This window comes from Pholcus phalangioides, unplaced genomic scaffold (assembly GCF_987345545.1).
Source record: "Pholcus phalangioides strain wild (caught in Gottingen) unplaced genomic scaffold, Ppha-v1.0 ptg000014l_1, whole genome shotgun sequence".
NCBI classification, from domain to species: domain Eukaryota; kingdom Metazoa; phylum Arthropoda; class Arachnida; order Araneae; family Pholcidae; genus Pholcus; species Pholcus phalangioides.
In genome coordinates, this window is record NW_028301607.1 from 23,939,478 (window position 1) to 23,956,602 (window position 17,125).

At 35.7% G+C, this 17,125-nt stretch overlaps 1 protein-coding gene across 2 annotated transcripts in view; it reads right to left on the reverse strand.

Annotated features, from left to right (window-relative positions):
* Window positions 1-217: 217 nt before the first annotated feature.
* Window positions 218-17,125, reverse strand: part of LOC149078303 (sodium-independent sulfate anion transporter-like) — a 51,013-nt gene continuing 34,105 nt past the window's right edge. Inside the window, exons 10-20 of one of the 2 annotated variants that reach the window (XM_089241954.1) lie at window positions 16,299-16,343; window positions 13,408-13,468; window positions 12,270-12,325; window positions 10,926-11,066; window positions 6,558-6,616; window positions 6,327-6,413; window positions 6,019-6,118; window positions 4,577-4,653; window positions 4,000-4,065; window positions 3,482-3,575; window positions 218-1,375 (exon numbers count right to left, since the gene is read on the reverse strand). In XM_089241954.1, the coding sequence (XP_089098080.1) occupies window positions 1,266-1,375; window positions 3,482-3,575; window positions 4,000-4,065; window positions 4,577-4,653; window positions 6,019-6,118; window positions 6,327-6,413; window positions 6,558-6,616; window positions 10,926-11,066; window positions 12,270-12,325; window positions 13,408-13,468; window positions 16,299-16,343 (896 nt within the window). In that variant the 3' untranslated portion in view covers window positions 218-1,265. The remainder of the gene's footprint in view (window positions 1,376-3,481; window positions 3,576-3,999; window positions 4,066-4,576; window positions 4,654-6,018; window positions 6,119-6,326; window positions 6,414-6,557; window positions 6,617-10,925; window positions 11,067-12,269; window positions 12,326-13,407; window positions 13,469-16,298; window positions 16,344-17,125) is intronic. The other variant, XM_089241953.1, reaches the window with a different exon arrangement.

The window sequence follows — 17,125 nt, forward strand, 5'->3', positions numbered from 1 at the left end:
CCAGCCTAGGGCCAGTGCTCCAGGATGTGGGGGGGGGGGCATGGTACATGCCAAGATGTGCATGCACATGTTGTGAACCTAAAGTGAAGTTTGTTTCTGTGTACTGCTTGTTATGTTTAGTGCTGTCATCAGCCATCAATTTTTCTATGAGTAAAACGTAATGATTGAATAATTGTATGTCCTAGGTCTGTTGCGAGCCTTTTTAATAGGGAGACTGGCTCGCATTTGCGCCTTGAAGTTGGGAATCACAGATCAATAAGCACTACATACTACTGCAGACTCTGAGCCATTTTAATGCATGGGCCCAGCTGGGCACAGCCTGGGGGCTTCAACAGAAGAGGGCTTCATAAAATGAGATCTGACTGATTTTTTGGAATTAAGCAAATAAATTTGGAAGGAATTTTTTTCACTTAGTCCTGGGGGGTGGGGCTATATGACACTCTTTAAGATGGCCTTGCTCAGAGCAGCCCAGCCTATCTGGAAGTCATGAAATGCCCACACCACTGCTTCAATGTAAGAGACTTCACATAAAATGCACCGAAATGCATCAGAACATCTGCCTTACACAGTCCAGATTTTTCGCCCAGTAAATATTATTGATTAGAATCGGTTGGACAGAGGATCTCAAAGTGTACATAATGACTCCTAAGGGCATTATGAAGAGTTGATGTATTGATGTATGCCTGTTCAGTGCTTTGTATTGGTCCTTATATGGACTATACTAGGGGAGCAGCAGATAAACAATGGCAAGCATAAGAAAGAGTTGGGGGGGGGGGATAAAAGCTTGAAGAAGCATTAGGAGGAGACATGCACAGCTGATGAAGACATACAGGCATTTTATGCACAATTGGCTTCACACATATGTAAGATCCCCCCCCCTCCCCCAACTTATTTTTATAATTGTTGTATACAAAAAAAAGCAAACACACTTAATAAAATGCATAGATGTCTCAACGACATTTAACATAAAATAACATGTTAAAGTATTTTGGTATCTCAAATTCTTCACCAATTAGAGATTTTGCATTTATATACGATCACCCTCGTAGATATATTGGCTGAGCACCTAAACTTTTTCCTGTCCATTCAAAATATAGGAATCATTCTTATCTTGGATTTCGTGCCAAAGTAAAGATACAATAAGATCTCTTTGCCATATAAAATGCACATCAGATAGTAGAAAGACATGAAGAGCAAAAATGTTTTTAGTCTTCAGTGACATATGGAATGAACAAATATACAAATGAAGAACAGGATAGCAAGGGTTATTTCTCGAAAAGTCCAGAGTCATTTGTATCTACACTACATTGAGCTGCACTGAACGATTCTGTGGATTCTGCTCCATATGCTGGGGGCATCTTGTCAATGTAAAGAGCTGAAATTAAATGACAAACTTATATAATTTAAATAACAACAAAACTGGGGCCGTGCAAGTAAATGAAATACAGGTTGGGCAAAAAGTCAGTAGAAACTTTAAAAATGAATAAAAACCAGGAAAATAACCGAAATAACAAAGTTTTGCAGGGTTAGCATCGCTAGGTCACGGGAATATTTTTGATGAGGGGAAAAACCCTCAAAAACAGCCTATAGGTGGCACTGACGCACACAAGTAAAATAAAATATACGCAAATAACGAACAGAATGCCTCCAGATCGTTTATTACAGCAGTATGTGTTCCACATGACCACCACCACAGGGAATAACACATTGCAGGCGAGTCACAAATTCAGCAACGGCAGAGTGCAGCAGGTCCACATACAAGGTTTACAATGGCAAACTGGTTGTGGATTAAGATGCCAAGTTCTTATAACCGTTTTATTTGCATATTTCCATCGAAGTCTCTCATACCATCACCACCTATTGGCTATTTTTTTAGTCACTTTTGTTCCTGTCGTAGAAAAATTTCCATGCCCTAGTGATGCTAACCCTGCAAACCATTTTCATTTCTGTTATTTTTTCGGTTTTTATTCATTTTTAAAGTTTCTACAGACTTTTTTGCCCAACCTGTATTAAATATTACTACACACACAGACAAAAGAAGACTTAGAATACATTGAAAAGGAACATTTTCATTGAAAGTTTCTTTCTTTTGCAGCAGACTACATATTACTTTGGTCAATTGTCATTGAAGCAATTTGTTATTTTTTACACCCAAGATTTTTCTTACTCCCTTTTCAGAAGCAAAGTGAATTGCATCTGAATATTTTCATTACGGAGATCTAATACTATGGACGGGTGATCAGCAGAGCTCTTGTTGCTGATTATTACTTTCGACCTAAAAACCGACAGAATATGCTTTGTAAAAAAATTCATTTACGCCCTAAAACCTAAAATTATGCCTTTATGAATAGGCTGACCATATTTCCTTGAGGAAATTATGGGAAATCGCCAATCATTATTCAAAATGATGCCAAAGGCACACAAATAAAATTGCCAATTGCTGCTAATACTGCTGAAAAATCATCAATCATTGTCAAAAACGATCCCAAAGGTAAGTAAAGTTGTCAGTTATATCTATCAAAAAATTCCCAATTGTGGGAAATGAAACTAGTGGGGGGGGGGGAGACTATGAGCTTGTGGGGGTTAATTTTTCTGCTGAAATATGCAAAATAATGTTTTAAAAATGAAAATATGCCAAAAATTCTGAAAATTATGAAGAATATCTTAAAATTACTGCAAGTAATGAAAAATGCTTTATTGCCTAAAAATATCAAAATATGCAAAATCATAAAAAAATATGCGAAGTTATAGAAATCTGAGTCCTACTGATTACTATTATGCTGAATCGCATAAAATGCTCAAATCATTAAATAAATAAAAGACTGCATTTGCCAAATAGCAAGTGTCCATCTGCAAATGTCAACAAACCATGGGTGTCTATTAAATTTTGATTTAGTCACAAATATTTCAACCCTGTCAGACAAACTTAAACAATTACAGTAAGCCGTTCCTGAATCGTCACTGACGATGGTTCATAAAAACAGATCCAAAGGGGGTGGGGGGGGGGTGTTTCCTTTGAGAGGGTTCAAGGAGCCAGTGAGCTTGGATGAGATAACAATAATAATTTATTGTTTTCACATTATTATGAGCTGAAATATTGTTCTGTAAAGGTTGTTCTTGTGAAGCAGTGTCTGTGTCCTTCACCTCACTGGCAAAGGGGCTTCATAGTCTTTGTCTGATTAGCTCAGAAGGTCAGTGGAACACAAAAAGTCTATGATAAGTATGCAGTTGATGCTACCATATTATTTCATTTTCACATTATGTAAGTATCGTGTTGAAGTCTGCTCTCTGTGGAGTATCCATGCTACTGGACAATGATTTAAAGTCAATACCAACTTGATAGGAGTAGGTTTTTAATACCTTCAAAAAACAATGACTGCAACGCTGAGAGAGAGAGAAAAAAATATTTCAAGGCATTCTCTTGTGGGAGGTTCAAAATACATTATTAGCATTTAAAAATAAATATAAACATATACATTACCATCAATGTAAGTTTCTGCTTCATCTTTGCACGCAAAGTGTACAAATTTTTCAGGATCTGATAAAGCACCAACAATGATTTTCTGAACACTGGGCTAAACACAAGAGCAAAAAGAATCAATTATTTTTTCCTTATCAATGGAATAAAGAAATACAACACAAATGATTGCTCCCCTCCAACTTGAAAAACAATTTTTTTGGCACAAAAACCGTAATGTTTTGTTTAATAAACAAAAACCATAATGGCTTGTTTATTAATCACATCTTCAACTATTACGATAATTAATAGAACGTACAGCATAGTTTCCAAACTTTTTGTTCCTTTGCCATCTTCAGAATTTTCTTTTTCTCATTGCTCCCGAACTCAAGTCAAACTATAGGATCCTATAATGAATCCATAGCTCCTACAGTACCCTCTCCCCAGAAATTTCTATCGCACCCCTAGGATATTGCCCAATTTGGGAAACACTGATGCAGAGGAAAGAGAAAATTTGAACTTGAAAATAACAATTCACATACCAAAAACTCTGCAAACACCAAGTGGATGTTCAAAGCTTCAAAACTACTGATCATGCTCTTGCATCCCTAAAGCAATAATAAAACAATTATAATTTAGTTATCAAATGACCACACATATCCTTTGTTAACATTGCATCTCTAATAAATAACGGCACATGCTGGAAAGTGCAGTGAAAGTCTGATATAACAAGAACAGTCTTTAATAAGGATCTTTTACTACAGCAAGTGATTGTCAAAGAGTCAACACCAAAGATGCAAAAAAAGTCTTTAAAGCAAGTTGCAAAATTAGGAAGCTTATAATGTCAAAAAAATACTCAAAAACTTGTTTTTCAGATGTTCAAAAATTTTCAAATTGACAAGACATTGAAATTCACTTACAATATGTGGTCTGTTGTAACAATTTTTTCTGTGACTGTGAGCTCTCGCTATAATGAATTTTTACTAAATTGTGCTGGAGAACTCTATTAATATAAGTGTGTCTGGTAATATCATTTGGGAAAAAAAAAAATCAATATGTAACTGATACACTCATATTAAAAAGCAATAGTGCAGATATATTTAAAAATTGTAAGCTTACAATTGCCATAGTGAAATCAGCATTCATTATATGGCGTCCATCAAAAAGAACAGCATATGTATTTCTTTCTGTCATATCTAGAAAGAAAACAATATCTATATTAATAATAGAAATTCAATGAGAAGCTGCGCATATTTCTGGCACAATCAGTATCAATCACAAATTTTGTTCAGTAAATAATTTTACAATAACTCATTCAGTTAGAAATAATGAAACAATCAAGATCTAGCTAACCCATCCCCACCAGTAATGATAAAATCATCTTTTATTTCAATAACATGACTTTGTGTGAACTTATTGCAAAAATATATTACACAAGGACACAAGTGTTCTTGATAAACATTCTGCTCTAAACATAACCCAACGCATAGCTTTTAAAAACCAGTGATACTTTGGCTAATAAAGATAATTTGTGTCAGAATCACACTTGTCAGCCAAAATGTGATTTTTCATAGGTTTCTATAGTGATTTCAATGGTAACACAAAATCGCTGGGCTTGAATGAAAGTAATACTGATGATGCTTGGTGAAATTCTCCTTGAAATGTGTTTTGAGGCATGAACGCAAGCCGATCTTCCTGTTAAAAAGTCTCCCCACAGAGAGAAACTCATCTACAATGGTACAAATAGCCATTCATTACACTTCATTAATAATTTAGAAAAGATGGCAACACTAAAAACTCACCCACAACATTAGATACACACTCAACAATCTATATACAACACTCACAAACTACTGTCAGGTACACATGTGCTTTTTGGCACAACTCATTCAGCAATAGACCAAAGTTGTGATTCATTTGAAAAAAGAAAAAATCTCAAAATTGTGTTATGTTAGAGCGTGCATCCATATTAACTGAGGCTAATACACTGTGAAAAAAGTCATCAGCTGAAAGATTCATAAGTCAAGGTACTCACAACCACAGTATCACTGTATTTCAGATTCTAGCACAGACAATCATGCAATTAAATTGGAGAAAGATAATTTTAATGTGAAAGTGCTACACACGTTTTTCTGAGCATGCCCAGCTTTCATGAAAAATGATGCATATGTTACAGTCCAAGTCCAAAGTCTGGCCAGTTCTCAGATTGTTTTTGTATTTGAAATTTGATGGCTAGGCAAAGGCTAAAACAAGTAAATTTCAATAACAGCGAGGTGTCTGAAAAAAAGATACCCATAAAAAATATGTACATAGAAATATAACTGTAATACACTGTCCATAAAAAAGATTACGGTTGTTTTATATATGCATGGATATCACACTAAACACTTCACAAACTGACAAACCAGTTGCTGGCTGTTTCACAAACAGTCAGGACTTTGGACAAAGACCACAACATATATAGGATAAAATGACTGTGCTGTAATGAATCATATCAAAAAAAATCAATATTAATAGTTTCCACAAAGAACTGCAAGCTTTAATAGAAAAAAAATCTTTACCAGGCAAGGACTTTATTATCTTTGTCTGGAGATACTCAGCAGAAGGAAAGAAAACTGATCTGTCTGGTTTCACATACAAATAAAAGTTTCCTAAAAATGTCTGTAAAGAAAATAAAATGCAGGTTGATAAATTATTCCAAATAAAAGTCAATATATATATATATTTAATTTTTATATTAATTAGATGGTAAACTGGGAAAAATTGCAAATTGAAACAAATGTAAATATTAATAAAATAAAAACACACAAAAATGAAATGTTGTATAGAAACAAAATCAAATAATAAAAGTTATAAAGTAATCTCTTACTTTTTTGTTCTTTACTAGGACTTTCGGCCGAGCTTCTTGATACATAAGGTAACAGAGTGAGATTCCGATGCCAACAACAATTCCATACTGCAATAAATTTCAAATAATTATGAAAAGTTGCATTGAAACAAGGGAGGTTGCCAGTAACTATACAAACTTTTTATTTATTCACTTTTTATTAAAATTTTTATTATTTTGAAAATTATAGTATATGACGACTTGATGACTTACCTCTAAGCCAAGAATAAAAGAGAACACTAGCGTAGCCACAAACGGCAAAAGATCAAGTTCTACAAGCAAAATACAAAAATACAAAGCCTCAGTTCTCCCAGAAGAATAATTCTATGCATATTAGTATGTTTTTAATCAGAAATGTATGTTAATCAAATTGATAATTAAAATATGTTACAATGCACTTCCGGAGAAACAAATCAAGGCTATCATTTTGTATAATTTATTTGCATTAGCTCCATATAATCTACTAAAATGATACAAATACAAAAACAATGCCACAACAGGCAAAACGCCCAACGATGTGGCTGCAAAATAGGGGTAAATGTCACTAAATACAAATACAAATACAACGCCACAACAGGCAAAATGCCCAACGAGGTGGCTGATAAAAAGATGCCCATAAAAATATGGTTGTCATATGTTTCAAAAATACAGCAACCCAATTAAAAATGCAATTAACACAAATTACAAACAATATATACACATGATAAAATATTATACGATGCCCATAAAGATTACTTATGGTTGTCTTATTCTAAGAATGGATAGCTTCTCGATTTACCCCAACATGTTTATCGTATTTCTTTTTAAACGTGTCAATTGTGTTACAATTTACTACCTCCGGGGGTAAGCTATTCCATTTATTAACAACCCTATTGGAGAAAAATTCCCTGCGACACCATAACCTTGCATTGTCCCTCACCAATCGATACTGGTGTCCCCTTGTAAAAGCAGTCGATTGGCGGTGTACTAAAAGTTCATGGTCCATCCTATCCATCCCATTGAAAATTTTGAACACTTCGATCATATCTCCTCGACACCTGCATTCATCCAATGTAAACATATTCAAAAAATGAAGTCTTTCTTCATAACTCAAGCCCTGTGTGCCAATAAGGACACGCGTAGCTCTTCTCTGCACCCCTTCAACCAAGTCTATGTCCCTCTGTAGGTATGGTCTCCAAAACCTTACAGCATACTCCAGTCCAGGACGAACTAAGCCTCGAAAAAGCGGAAGAATGACTTTAGGAGAACGCGAAGAGACCTTTTTGAAAATGAGACCAAGCATTCTATTCGCTTTTTTGACAACCGCTGAACAATGTTCAGAAAACTTAAGTCGCTCGTCAATGAGAATTCCCAAATCGGTGACTCTAGTTGCATCCGGGATAGTGACACCATTCAACTCGTAAGAGAACCGTGGGTTGTTCGAACCAAAATGAGCGACCATGCACTTATCTATGCTAAACGTCATGCTCCATTCATTTGCCCATGCTGCAATCTTGTTTAAGTTGGTCTGGAGCAACTCCCTATCGCTTTCATTTCCGATTACCCCCATTAGCTTCACATCATCTGCGAATTTGCTAGTAATTCCATCGATACCCTGATCGAGTTTGTCGATAAAAAGTGAAAAAAGTATGGGGCCAAGGACACTTCCCTGAGGAACTCCACTTGTGACGTCTGTCCAACCAGAGAATTCCCCGTTCACCATAACTCGTTGCGACCTATCTCTTAACCACGATTCTATCCAATTCAGCAAGTTGCCCCCTATTCCAATCTCGTGTAAACGCTTCAAGAGTTTGCCATGTTGGACCCGATCGAATGCCTTCTGGAAATCAAGGTAAACAACGTCGACATTTTTGCTCTTACCCAAAGCCTTAGTCACGTAATCATAGAAGCAAAGGAGGTTAGTTACACATGACTTCCCCTTCCTGAACCCATGCTGATTATCCGACAATACATTATTCTCGTCTATCCACTTCACAAACTGCCTTTTGATGATAATTTCCAAAATTTTCGAGAGGGAGCTCGTCAAACTCACTGGACGATAATTAGACACCACTTCTCTACTACCCTTCTTAAATATCGAAACAACGTTAGCCAGTTTCCAATCTCTCAGGACGATACCCTCAGCAACACTACTCCTGTATATCTGTGCGACTGGCCCCAACAATTCATTAGCACCTTCCCTGAGAACCCTGGGATAGATATCATCTGGTCCTGGTGCTTTGCTTGCACATACATTTCTTAGAAGATTTAGGACCTCCACGTCTTCCACTTGAATATCGTTGAGCGTTTTATTACCCCATGCAACACCCGTATATCGAATATCATTATCTCCATTAAAAACCGACGCGAAAAAGTCATTGAAAGCACTACACATGCCTACATTGCTCTCTACTTTTGAGCCTCCTATCGAGAGGGGGCCAACTGTCCCCTTACATCCATTATTGACGTATCGAAAAAATGATTTTGGGTCAGAGCCAATGTTATCTGCCAACCTAGATTCAACTTGCTTTTTACTATCCCTTATCGCTTTCTTCAACAGTCTTCTTTTAACTAATCAAAGCACAATATTTTTTTGCGTACAGGGTGTCTTGTAAATAGCGGAACAAACTTTAAGTGGAGGCAGAGGTACAAGAGATGAGAGGACACATACAGAGATTACAAGAAACATATTATTGCGCACAAAATATTACAAATGGTGTAATAGCTGATTCCATTTTAGAATGTTACAGGAGATGTTTGAAGTTTCCACCATTACGCACAATAGTGGTTTTGCACCGACGGACCATGAATTGGTAGATGGCCAAAAACACCTGGATTTTCATGGATATCAGCAGCAATGCAGATGATTCTTGCAACCATTCATTTCTTTCAATTCATTTCAGACTCAAAAGGTGTTTCATATACAACAGCTTCAAGTGCCTCCCAAAGAAAAAAATCCAGACTGTTTAAATCCGGAAAAAATCATATTTTCTTTCTAGTGCTCTCATGAACAGCGTCACTTACCAACCTAATGTGGCATTTAAGATCATGGGTTTGTTGGCGATTCTCAATTCTTTTGATGCTTTCTACCTCCCCTTAAAGTTTGTACCTCGACATATGAGACACCCTGTACACCAACCAGCTTCCTCAAGCCTCAAAATCTGCATTCACCACACCTCATGCTCTGTTTTTATCACTGTAAGGCATAAAAACGCTTATCATTGAGTAATTTGTAGGTGTTTGAGCACCCACTTTAAAAAAAAAAGAAATTCAACACTTCTCAATTTGACTACTACTAGTGTATATGTTCTGGTAAATGTGATAAATCTGGTTATTAAGCATAATAGTCACTTATTATGCATACTTACCAAGCATTTGGGTAAGTTTTATGTAAATTTCCCTAAATTAATTGCTTTTACTGTGACTATGCATAGTACCCAAGCAATGTGTGTAAATTAGATAAATTTCCCTAAATTAATCACTTTTTTTACTGGTGATTATGCATAATACCCAAGCACCACATCGTTGGTAAACATGATAAGTCATACTATATGAAGTTGGTTTTCTGTGGTTCCCAACTTCAAGGCGCAAATGCGAGCTGATCTCCCCGTTAAAAAGTCTCGCCACAGAGAGCAACAGTCCTACAACGATAAATTATTCAATCATAACACTTCACTCATAGTTAGAAAAACTAGTGGCAGATGGCAGCACTACACATAACAAGCATTACAGAGAAACAACAAAAACTTCATGTCAGGTTTCACTACACGTACACGCACATTCCCGCATGTACCGATTCGTTGGGGGGTTCCGCGGGGGGGGGGGGGCGGAGGGAGTTCATGTGTGGTGTAGTAGTAGTAGGTAGGGCCTCCAAAAAATGACTCGGGATCCATGATGTTCTTAAGTCAGCCACCTCGTTGGGCACTTTGCCTGTTGTGGCGTTGTATTTGTATTTGTATATTACACATGATAATTCATACATGTATTTTATCATTATATCGGGGTACAACTATAAAATTTGTGACCATTACTTCGGGGTCAGACTATATTCATCACACATACCACTCATTTTGAATTTTTTTATATTTATCAAACTCACAAATTACACTAGGATATTATGCACAATCACAGATAATGGCAATAAATTTCAAGTATTTATTGAATTTACCAATGACACTTGTTATTATGCATAATCACTGGTAAAAGTGATAATGTTCTCAGTACTTGCCAAATTTACCAATGACAATTGGATATTATGCATAATCTCCGATAAAAGTGATCAATTAGATCAAATGTACCAAGATGAATTGGTAAGTAAGCATAATAACTGATTGATCACATTTGTCGTAACATATACAACTGTTATACAGTGAAACTTGTATGCTCAAGAGAAAAATAGAAAAGCATTATTATACCAGATTTACTGTTATAGGTGACAGATATTAAAACTATGGTATGTATGCCAGAACTGTGGAGCAATACCATTATAGAGAGTATCATTATGCAGGAGTTTCATTGTAGCATGTAAATTATTTCTGAAAAACATAACAATTAAATTTTATGCCTTGAGTTTATAACTGCAATAACAAAACTAAGACTCACTATTTGTCTTCCACATCACAATTATATCTTCATAGTGAACCATGTTTAGTACCGCTACAAAGATCAATGCCGATAATGAAGCCTTGGGAATATAATGGAAGCATGGAGAAAGAACACCAAGGGCAAGTAACACAAGTGCACCTTTTTAAGATACAATGAAAACATAGCTGTTATCTCTCAAAAATTAACATTATCATATTAGGGATTCAACATATTTTGAAGAAAATTGCTTCTTCAAATGCTGATCATGAATAACAAAAAATTAGAATTTCTATATTAACAATGAATATTACAGCCTTGTTTACATGAGAAATGAAAAAAAAAAAAAAAAAAACAGAGCATACCTATTTTTCAGTGGGCAATATGGAAAAATCGCAAAGGTTTATGGGGAACCGCAAAATACCACAAAAAATAGAATGTAAATCTTTCCTTCTTCCCCCACCAACAGGAAAAAATAACCAAGCAAGTTAATATTCACCAAATCACCCCCTTCCCACAGGGCTGCAACTGATGGGGGGGGGGGGGGCAAACGGGTGTGGTGCCCCGAATGCTGGACCAGAGGTGGGCAGGAAGTTTCAACCTTTATCTCTCTTTCAACATTACAGAGGGAGGAGCACCAAAATGCATGCTTGCCCCGGTTGACCAAGGATATAGTTGCAGCCCAGCCCAAACTGCCAACTTTATGAATGTATATATATGGGTCTTATGTTAAGAGTGAATACATACAGTTCTTAATGAAGTGATTTTCAAATATTGGTTAGAGCTACTCTAAATTCAATTTTTTATTTTTATTTTTCCTTTTTGAAGGATACATAGAAATTTCAGGAATTGAACAACAATTTAAATTCCGTTAACTTAACATTTGGTATTGTAAAGTTCGGAAGAAAATCAATCAACGTGATGAAGATGTTGGCATATTGCAAAGGAAATAGAAGGACAGTTAAGAGGTCCTGTGGAGAGAAGAATGAAGTGTGAAATGTACAGAGGGAGGACAATGTAGCGTTAGAATCAGTTTGTAATTTTTTGTTTTCATATTGATAGCTTTCTCCCCATGTAATAACTAAAAATAGGCCGTGAATGGTGTATGTATTCAATGCCAAAATATCACTACTATGTAAAACTGACAATCAACATTAACATCCCATAGGTTCCAGCAGAACTTGATGCTTCAAATTTTAACTTACTATCAGTGCTAATTATTTTATAGAACTTATTAAAAAGGTAAGATTGTGTTTGCCAAATTTTATTGCGTCTTCATTACCATTTCTAATTGGACCAGAACTAAAAGTATCAAGCTAAATTCAAATTATCCAAATTAATAAAATTGGAACTAAAATGACTAACCTGTAGCGATGCCACCTGCAGGAGTGCGCACACCACTATTGTAATTTATCGCAGTCCTTGAAAAAAAATAGAAGAAATGCATTTCAGCAAATTTTGGCAATTTTATGTTGACTATTAGAAAACATGAGCGTTGTAAATAAAGTAGTGGGAACACAGTACAAAAGTTTTATTGAGTGTACAAGTGAATTTAAATTGCGCCCCTCTTCAATGTAATTACTAACAAAGTCCTGTACTTTCCTTAAAATGTGTGGGAACCATTAGCTGCCATAAGAAAAGTAGTTATTATTTCTGTTGATCATAACAATGGAGCACCCTAATTGCAAGAGAAATTCACAGTCTTATTCCAGCGAACACAAAAAACACAGATCCAACATGCAGCCATAGAAAAAGTTAAAACATCCCCACCAGAGGGGGGGACATAATCATCGATAATGTTCCTTTTCATAGGATCATATATCAATATTAGTTCAACTTAAAGCTGCCGACTTTGTTTTTAGGTGTGTGCAGTGTTTTGAGCTTTCTCGCCCATGTTGCTACTATTTTACACAACCCTCGTATATATAGTAAAACCTCTCTTAATGGATACTCCTCAGATACTGTCACCCCTTTTATATGGTCAAATAATAATTTTCCAGAGCATAATTAGAGTATGTTTTTAAAACCCCTGATTAAATGGCCACCCGTCTTTTATGGACAAATTTTTTATCCAACCGGTGTCCACAAAAGATTTACATTCAATGAAATTTCTTTATTAAAAATGAATCTCAAATTGAATCATATTAACAATAAGCTATATACATTTTTAGGATAAATAAACGAGAAGACTCAAAATAATGACTGAAGATTTTAATATATTTTTAGCACAAAAAAGAAAATACATGATAAAAGCAAATAACAAGAAAACACTGACAGATTTCTTCTGAAGATGGCACACATAGTACATGTAAAATGCATTAGGATTTTTCTTGTTGCTTGCCTTTCTTGCTGTTTTCTTTTATTGTTATTATTAGGAAAAGGGTTTCTATTCATTCATAAAATTCCTAACCACAGATTTTCAAGAACCAAATGTTGCCAAAAATCATTTACCTAACACATGCTCATCATTTAATCATCAAATTTATAAAAGTATATCACTCACCTTGAGAAACTACCTGTTGCAGGATATGAAGATACAAAAGAGCCCATTATGTTGCATATGCCTATACGTGAAAATAAAAACTCATATCAATACATTTTTTTCTATTAGCAAAGTACCAATTTCCAAAGCAATAACAGGGTTCATACTCGTTTTCGTAAAAAAATTTCCCTGACTTTTCCAGGTTTTCCAGTCAAATTTTCAAAAAATTCCAGGTTTTTTTTTTAATCAAAAAATTGATATAAATTAATAAAAATTTAGAAAAAAATTAATTACATTATAAAATTATTTATATTAATTATAAAATTAATATTTTTAATTACAATATCATAATGACATCATAATCGTATATTTTTTTACACGAATTTATGCTTTTCAAATACACCTGATGGAGAAGAAAAATGGAACACAATTAAGAAATGAAAGATTTCCCTTTTCGGCAATTTCAATGCCCACAAGATTTAAGCCTTTACAGTTGTTTCCTTTGTGACATAATTAGTCAAAGATGTAGTTGGTTTCACTGCATCAAAATTCTTTACAGTTGGCTTGCACTCGCGTAAGCGCTAGAACCGAGAAGTTATGCAATCGGGGGTTGTTCACTGAACTCTGATTTCACGTGCTTGGCATAGTTCTGGATAACTTATCTGCCCATGTTGCGAGTTTTACCGCAAAGCTGCCACCATGCTTTATACGGGTCATTTTTGACTGCTTCGATCCAATCAGCCTACTGACGATCCGCTCAGACAAGTTTTCTTACAACACATTGTTTTCAAATAAAAATACCCACGTGGAAAATCAAAACATACCCGTGCGTCATCCGTCGTTTCTAACTGAAGTCAACTTACGAAATTATCGTAACTGAGCTTTGTACCCATGGCTTTCTATGATGCATAGTTATGATGTTTCTGGAAACACTCGAAAAAATTACGATAAAGTCGTAGCAATACGCTTTTCCAAGCGGACTTACGAAATCCTCGTTCCTCCTTGGCAGTATCTAACGCTTTTTGCGATATATTGCAATATTTTATGGATTATTAATATTTACGATGTTATCGGAATTCCCTTTTTCATCCCGACGGATTTTTTTCCCTCATTATTATTTTTGATCGATGTTTTTTCCCGATCAGACGACAATCGTGACGATTTTTCAGGTCGTTGTCTGAAATTTCCAGGTTTTAAAGCAAAAATGGGCCATTTTCCCTGATTTCCCTGACTTTTTTTAGTAAATTTTTTTTCCCCTGACTTTTCCAGGTTTTCCCTGACCCGTACGAACCTTGAATAAATTTTGTCAATTTCATAACATGCAATGTCAAGTTTTTGAATACATAGAAAACACAGCTACAACCATCACTTCGTAATGGTAACCTGTGAACAACGCACCATTTCCATGGAAACAGAACTTCATTTATACTGGATAAACATATCGATTAATCTCCGAGCAAGGATTTCAAAAAACATGACTTTTGAAGAAAAAAAAAAGTTTCTCCTCTTGGACTCCATAAAAACTACGAAAAATATGTGCTTTTTTTTCCCTCTCTTGAGCTTGGTGGTTTACCAAGTATGGTTCAGGGGGGTCACAAGTAAGGTTACCAGACCTCCTTTTTGATGTCATTTCAACCATTGTCCTAAATTTTAGAAAATTCACCCTTTTGTCCTCCTTTTCCAGGTTTCCAAAATTATTTTTCTTTTTTTTGCAATGGAAATTTTTTATTTTCATTCCATAATATCTTCATTGACATGTGTGTTTGTGTGTTTTCCCCTACACATGTTTACATGCTTTGACTAATGACTGTTCTAAATTCCCAGAATAAAAGAAATCCCCAATCCCCATTTGCCTCCAGGCTGGGCAGATGCTATTGTAACCATAGCCCAGCTTGCTCCAGTATAAAATTAAAAAGACAGCCAGGGACAAAAAAGCTGTTTAAGAAGAAAACTGCAACATCCATTTTGAGAATGTGCCATTGCTTTTTCACCGACATCTGTTGCCATAAACTGAAGTGAACAGTGCCATCTTAACGCATGGGCCTGCCAGGGCAGTCTCATGAAAATGAGCTCTAATAAAAATTTTCAAAAGAAGGAGTGTAAATTGGTTGGCAGGCATTTCTGGCCAGGTAAGGACCTCAGAAAAATCCCTTTGCCCCATCAAAGAGGACCCATGCTGCTATTAAGACGGCCCTGAAAGGGAGGGGGGTGTTTGTTACCTCTTCCAATCAGAAATAAGGAGAATAAGATGCAAAAAACACTCAATGCTTATTCCTATGGTGATTTACAAATCGCCTCTGACAAAAAAGCAATGCTCCAAAAGAAGCATGCTCCCCCTAAAAATCTTCTAAGGGTGCAGCAATAAAACTGACCAGATGGTAGGAACGATTCGTTACACGGGAAGGGAGTGTGAATTGTTATTTTCTTTTTTTCTTCTTTTGCTCTTTTTAGCGGTTCTATTATAGTTGGAAAAAATGGTTATTTGGTGGTTTTTGGTCAGTACAGTGGTGTCATCTGTTATGAAAATTGGAGAAAATTAAATTATCAAGGGTGCGCATGCAGGTGTCCTTCTTTTTCTGCTTTTGAATCTGGTAAACCTACTCGAAAGGGGTTGGTAAGGGGTCCACGGCACATATCTCAAAAAAACAGAAGACATCAGAAATTAATGTGAAAACATAGCGAGCAGCTATGGGGCATAACCCAGGGGTTACTTAGTTCTCCCACTGTTTGGTTAAGGGATCCTCAGGTAACCAAAATAAATAAAACGATAAATTCAAATGATGCTTACATTTGTTTACACAAAAGCCTGGCAACAAAATAATCCTAAATTGAAACATTCTCTGGTTGTGTTTGAGACCCTTGCATTAGAAACTCAAATTGAACACAAAAGATGATGCTTATAAAATAATTACCGAGCGCCACCATTTCCTGTGTTGCATCAATTTTCTTTCCCTTAGCTAAAAGTGAATGAAACGAAAAAAAGGAAATTTTCAGAAAGAGAATAATGGAAAAATACATTTGAAAATCCTGAAGAAAAATAATTGACACATTTTTTAATGGTTTGTTAAGTAATACGAGTGTTTTCAGTAATCCAGAGTTCAGTGAAGGCAATGTATAAAAATAAACAAGGTGCTGCCTAAAGCTTTACACCTTGGAAGGGCCTCGCAGATGTAACGAACAGAAATTAAAATTTCTCCTCTCCAATTTTGAACCACATTTCAACATTTTTCACACTTTATGGCAAAGGTCTTCAACCTTTTTTCTATTCACGAGCACTGTCTGTACACAATCATCAAAAGAAGAACACCATTACAGCAAGTTTGACATACAAATGCATGAAATGAAGTTGATTTCAGTACTTGAATGAAATTTGTACAAAGTGTTTAATTGAACGTTGAAAAATTGATACTCTCATGAGCACTAAATTAGACATGATCATTGAGCATGATGCGTGCTTTAGGAAGCATCATGGTGCTCGTAAGCAATGGGTTCAAAACTGGCCCGTAGCCAGAAATTTCATCTACTTGCATTTTGGGGGAGGGAACCAAAGTGGTTGAACAACAGATTTGGCCATCTTTTCTCCTTTTTTCAGTCATTTTCTCACATTTCAGGGGGGGGGGGGGCAGACAGACCCCCCCAAGTCCCCCCCCCCCCTCGCTACAGCCTTGGCTCAAGATGGCTGCTTTATGTGAACTTTTCTCTGTGATGCAGCATATTCATGCCAAAAAAAAAATTAAAA